This window comes from Xyrauchen texanus, chromosome 32 (genome assembly GCF_025860055.1).
Source record: "Xyrauchen texanus isolate HMW12.3.18 chromosome 32, RBS_HiC_50CHRs, whole genome shotgun sequence".
NCBI lineage: Eukaryota > Metazoa > Chordata > Actinopteri > Cypriniformes > Catostomidae > Xyrauchen > Xyrauchen texanus.
In genome coordinates, this window is record NC_068307.1 from 37,879,856 (window position 1) to 37,886,373 (window position 6,518).

Sequence of the window (6,518 nt, forward strand, 5' to 3'; positions counted from 1 at the left end):
CTAACACCCTATACAAACATCTACACACACATTAACAGTAAGAAGCAGAAAAGGAGGCAGAGGGTGACATTTTTGAGTGCACTGCAAAGACTATAAATGTTACTACTTGTCCATGCAGGACATTCAATTACATAAATAAATATTCAATACATGTATTGAATTCATTACAAGTTAAGCTCAATCAATATCATTTGTGGTGTAACTCATCCCTGCTTTTCTTTAATAAAAGTACAAATCTGGGTTTCAGTGAGGCAATTTATGGAGGGTATAAGGCAGAAATGTGCCGCTTATAATTTTCTAAAAGCACTTACATTAATTGTTCTGTTAAAACTTGTTGATTATTTGAGCTGTAAAGTTGTTTATATTGTCAATTTGGGGTTTACACGTTTTAGGGTTTGTCATCAAGGCAACAAAGTTGTAAAATTCGATATAACTTTATACAGAAAATTTTAGTAAGCAATTTTCTCACACTTAAATCATGTTAGCAAGCATATTGTGGCTAAATGAAACAGTAGTATTTAAACATTTACAGATAAACCCCATTCATTGTAAGTGCTTACCAGCAACCCATATTTTTTCCTTTTTAAAAAAAAAGAAAAAGGTCAAATTACATTTTTGTGGTAATCAGCATTTTGCCACAAAAGCTGGTAATTGAGCTCAGCATGTTTTGAACCCAGAATATTCCTTTAAGTTTTCCTGTCTCCATTATGTGTCTTGTCATTCTCCTTGAGTTAATAGGATTATTTTCAACATATTTTTTTAAGTCACATTGTCAAACTGCTCACCAAGGAGTAAGGCATAGGGCTCCTGGATATACTAAGTCATTAAGTATTACTCTAAGTGCCATCCCCTGTTTCCGCTTGTACACTAGCAACTTGATCCATCTGTTCCATGTGTAACGGGAGCCAGCTGATAGATAGCTGTGCAGTGAGTAAACCTCACTCTCCTGACCTCAAGAGGTCAGACGCTAGAGGCTGTAGCCTTTAGCCTCCTTGTTAGAGCGCCCGCCTCCCACGCCGGAGAAGTTGGTTCGAGTCCCGTATGTTGTGGTTAGAACAGGAGCGTCACAATGGTGCCGTGACCCGGATGGGAGTGAGGTTTAGGGAGGTGAGTGTAACGAGAGCCAGCTGGTAGATAGCTGTGCAGTGTGTAAACCTCCTGACCTCAAGAGGTGCACTAGCGACTGACGCTAGAGGCTGTAGCCTTTAGCCTCCTTGTTAGAGCACCCGCCTCCCACGCCGGAGACGTTGGTTTGAGTCCCGTACGGAGCGGGTAGAACAGGAGTGTCACACATGTAACCTCTTAGGGTTGCATGGAAAACTTAAATGTAAAGTTTTTTATAGGCACAGTAACTTAAGGCTCTGTTTAGGGATAAGGCCTGATTTTACTGCCGAATATAATTCACCCTTTCCACACAAGGGCCAAGAGAAACAACATACCGACAGCTCTTACTCTCTCTGCTCTAATCTGCCTGTTTTGCTGGGCCCAGATCAGTTGTGATTGGTTGGACTGTCCTCCAAACTGTAACATAAGGAGCACAAATATAGCAAGCTGTTACGCATTTGTCATGAATTCCTGTTATTATGCCACTAATCCTGATTCATTAACTCGTAGTAATACGTATATAAGTGTAATTTTCTTTTTTAATGACTCTGCGGTCACCATCTGCGATAGCAAGCCTTTCAAATAAACCGAAACAATTAATTTGTCTTTAAGCAGATGTGTGTAGATTAGTTGGCACATCTTGCAGTGTAGCAGGATGCATCAGTCTGATAGCTGGGGCACTTAAATAGACCCAAATGCTTTAAACCGAAGCTGAATTCAACTTCTTTACCATCCTACCAGCTGCTGCAATTTTTCCCCATGAGGTCGTAAAGGGACACAAGCAGGGTTGCCTCATTTAACACATGCTGCCGGGGCCACCTGAGATATTCATGTTGATATAGTCTCTCTATCACCACAAAATTGCTTTCTTCTGCTCAATTTGTTTTCCCCTTCCCCCTCCTTAAAGAGTGACTCTTTTTAGTGAATGTAGAGCATGAGCAAAACATAACTTAATTTTGGTCAAAAGGAATCACTTCCTAACAAAAACATTTATCATTTTGCAGTTCAAATGACAAATCACAAAAAATAAATAAAAATAAATGCAATTTTGTCCAAATTTTGCAGCCCTACATGCAGCTCCACCACTGTTGACTGCTGTTTAGTCACACCTCGCGTTTTTGATTGTCGCCTTTATAACAGGCTGTATAACAAACTTGAAAAAATTGTGAATTTGTCCAGTTGACACTTTAAATATGCTGAAAGGTCACTGAACGAAGCATTGCAATTTGCAGATTATGACAATGTGCAGGATTTTCTATTCTTTCTTAATGCAAGAGCAAAAGCAAATGCATTGATATTGAATTAAATTTTTAAACATTTTGTTTCAGAGACAGGTAATAAATTGCGATACTGAGCTAAGAATATTGACTGCTTTGGCTGCAACTGGCAGAAGACCAGAGGCTCTAGGGTCAGTGGATATTCAGGCTTAATATTTTAAATCTTTATATTGTAGTATCCACTTGATACTGAAGTACTGGTACTTTTGATATCACTACAAGATGATTAAAAAATGTGGGGCTTTATTGAAAAAATTCGGGGCTAAAGACTTGGTAGCCAACCCCTAGCACCACACATACAGAAAACAATCTATTAAACTATGAAACTGTTTAGCTGTTCAAACAGCTAATGTATGAATTACCTTTAGAGTTACATTTAATTAATTTTGATCAGTTAGGCTGCCACCAAGAGCAATGCAAGGACAAATCAGACTTGAAATTTTTGAACTTTATTATTGTTTGTGCATTTTACATGATATTATTGACAGAACCTTCAATAAAAATGAAAAATAAAAATAGTCTCTTCTGGAGTTATTGTCCATTCAGTCCATCTCTTCAGTCATATGTACCCAATTATGTCATTACAGACAATAGGCATTCTGCTCCCCGATTGCATGAGTGCTGTGAACTGATGGAAATCTGTGTCTAATTCATTCAAGCCTGTGTGTGACTTAAAGAAGAATGGTGTTTTATGCTGCACATCAACGTGACAAGAAAGTCTTTTGGGGACTCCAAACGATTTGCTCAGATTTGTAACATCTGACGACTTCCGTTGTTCATCAGCACTTTGCGAAATTCTGGCTATCCTCCGTTTAACGTTAACCAAGAAGTCTTTAGCAAAACTGCGCCCTGAACTGTGCTTCTGTTCAGTCTGTTCTGTGCATTCTGGTAAGTCCATCCAGTTCTGAATAAGATCAGCAAAGCTGTTGTCTCCTAGCACTATCGGCTGACGGTTACGACCGCGGGTAAGCAAAGATGTTGTCCAGTCGTCAGGGTCACTTACTGCCTCAAAAGACGTCCATTTTTCCAGGCAAGCATCGGAGGTAGATTTGGGACGAACTCGGGTGTTGGGCACCTGGTTAGTCCGAAGACACGCGGAGGAAGAGACGCGGACGTTTCTGGTACGCCGCAACACCACTCCCTCATCCTGCCAAGAGGCCTCGGAATAACCCGAATCAAACTCCAGACTCCGCTCGCTGCTCGGGGAGCTAACAGCTGATGGGCCACCAGCAGAGTCCTCCTCCTCCAGAGAGCTAGATAGACAACAGGCAGAGTCGTAGCTGCTAGCCTCACTAGCATCGCTGATCCTCAGTCGCGCTCGACGTTCCCTCTGTGCTATTAGCTGTTTGCATGCACGCAGCCTCACTGGAGGCCCGACAGGGCGTGCTGCGCAGCTTCGCCGCAAATTCTTTAGATCCTGCAGTGATCGCATCATATAATGCATCTGTTCCCGCAGGCAGTCACCTGATTCCTGCAGACACAACTGCAAAGAGAAAGAAAGACAATGTGAGAGTCAAGTCAATCAGATGATGAAAAATCTCTGCCAACCTAGAAGCAGAAATATGGAAAATTATATTTTTGCAATTATGTTTTTGTGCCTGGACACATTTATTGAATAGATCAACTTGCTTTTTTCTTACAGGTGAAGTGTCATTTTTGAACCACTAGAATCACCAAAAAATCTGATTAACAGGTAGTCCTACAGCAAACTCACACCACTAGTCGACCAATGATGCTGTGTCGGGCTGATTGGGATGCTCAAAAAGAAAAAGAAAACGAGGAATGTTTTGATAGCACCACCATGTTTACACTTTTTCCGGGAATCACATATGGCTTATTTATAATTGTCTATGCAAAGTAAGCTGGTATAGAAGAAAATTACACCACAAAATTACACACATCACCTTTAAGCAACATTTTGTTTATCTATTAAAATCAGAATATATACGTACACCTATATAAAAACTGGGTCACACTCCCTGCAATGCATTTCCCCATGTTGACAAATCACACTCTATTGACAAGTTTAGACTTGCACTATATCTATTAGAGAGGGCACGGCTGTATTTGTCTGGAAAACCACTCTATTCTATGTAGAGGACAACCAAACAACAGCTGAATACATGTCATGTGGCCACACTCACACCCACCTATCAAAGAAGACAGATGAATACTACTTGCACATGAAATTCAGTTAGTATAAACCTGTTACTAACCACACCTGGGGTACATCCTTTCAGAGAGTAATTACCACACCTTTTATACATGCTGTTGAACACATGTATATATCCTTGTACATTGGTAATTTCCCCTAACGCACATGCAAAACACTTAAACATATTTATATACACTAGTCCTGTCTAAAATACAGCAACAGTCCCTGTAGGAATGTTCTTTTTGCATATCGGTATCTTTTAATAATCAAAATAATTATGACCACTGATTGTGTAGTAAAATAAGTGGAGCAGACGGTAGACCAGAGGAGTTCAATTTCAACAGAAATAATCTATGAAAAAGTCAAAAAATCTGACTGGTTCATAGACATTAAAATGGAAGCCAAACTCCCCTAAAGTTAAACAGACTGCTTGGTTTTAAAAGAATCTACATTTTATATTCAGGATTTTTCAGATTTTTTTTTTCAGAGTCTAAGATTACCATCTTAAAAGAGCTCACTATAAGTAAACACTACTCCCTAACTCTTAAAAATGCTTCTGGCATGCTGGACACTTCAGTAGTTTAAAACTAAGGAGTGCACTCAAATGCAAAAATGCATTTAAAATATTAATAACTCATTTCTAACAACACCGTCACAATAATACTAAGTGACTACTCTAGTAACATTAGTCAAAGTGTGTAATACTTGTACTTTGCGTATTTATTTTCCAAACTGTGAATGCCAACACCAAAATCCAAACTTTGAAACCTTTTGTAAGACAGATGCAAGTCTTGCATGCAAAGTTATTAGCATATTTGTTGAAACTTGTTCCCAATTAGATAAAAATGTTCAAAAACACAAAGTCTGTGCATCAGATGCATTCAGCAATAGTAACCTTCACACAGGGGGTAGTGCCGGGCATGGAGTGCAGATGCCAAACCATTTGCTGAAATTTCAGCAACAGACATTTCTCCTCAATGTCAAATTCATTGCAGCACATTACATAAAGTGATATCCAATCAGTGCACAGTTGTACTGAATCAGCAATCTATCTTAACTAACTAAACAAATCCTATAAAATAGACTGGAGAAGCGATTTGGGAGCATGCTTACCATGATTTAAAATTGATGACAGTCAAGTCCAGTAATTTTAAATACTCCTGAAATAGAAATAAATGTAATATTATTAAATTGCGTTTTGAAAAATAAGTACATATATCCATAAACATCGTATGTATTTTGCACTTGATTAATGAAGAAAATACAATACAAATATTTTTTTAACTGAAATCTATTGCAATGCAAGTAATCAGACGTTAAACCAAGCGTTGCACTTACATTTGTTGTGATGGAATAAACCAATGCAATCCCAGCAGTTTTGGTGCAGATGTGGATCGTGTGACTCGAGTCAAAAAATTGTAAGCCCTCACTTCAGAGTGCAGTACATTAGTGCGTCTTTTTCATTCCAGCGTGCGCGTCTTAGCCAATCACACCGCGGCATCGCAGCGCCATCCAATCAAAACGTCGCAGAGGCAACCAATGAGAGCTCACTTGAAATCTGGGCGCTCTTCCCTCCGTATTTTAGAGCTCCTTGGTTCCCTCCCTCTCTCAAATTAAATTTATGATGCCACAGTTTAGAATCACATTAAATAAAATGATATCTGTACTATCTATACTGAAACTTTTTACTTTTCATTTCAACATCAACGTTGAGCTGCTTTATGAAAAGTGCTCAGTAAACAGTTTGTTATTATAATTTTTATGATAAAATTACCAGTGCGATATATTTTACACCCAAAGATTATGTTACAAGCTCTTTCTGAATTGAAAGGTGAAGGAACAGAAGAAAAATGTGTGAAATGTTGTTGTTGATGGCATTTGCACAATACAACAGTAGGCTACAACGTTTATTTTATGGCTTACATGTGAGAACATTTGACTATAAAGGTCATATTTAAGCAAAACACCTAAATCTATATAGT

At 38.8% G+C, this 6,518-nt stretch overlaps 1 protein-coding gene across 1 annotated transcript; it reads right to left on the bottom strand.

The window, feature by feature from the left end:
- Nucleotides 1-2,822: 2,822 nt before the first annotated feature.
- Nucleotides 2,823-5,966, bottom strand: inka1a (inka box actin regulator 1a). Its single transcript, XM_052101328.1, has 3 exons — nucleotides 5,875-5,966; nucleotides 5,650-5,696; nucleotides 2,823-3,864 (listed from the first exon to the last, which is right to left on the bottom strand). Exons 2-3 carry the CDS (start codon nucleotides 5,650-5,652, stop codon nucleotides 2,941-2,943), a joined length of 927 nt encoding a protein of 308 aa, XP_051957288.1. The 5' UTR covers nucleotides 5,653-5,696; nucleotides 5,875-5,966; the 3' UTR covers nucleotides 2,823-2,940.
- Nucleotides 5,967-6,518: the final 552 nt, after the last annotated feature.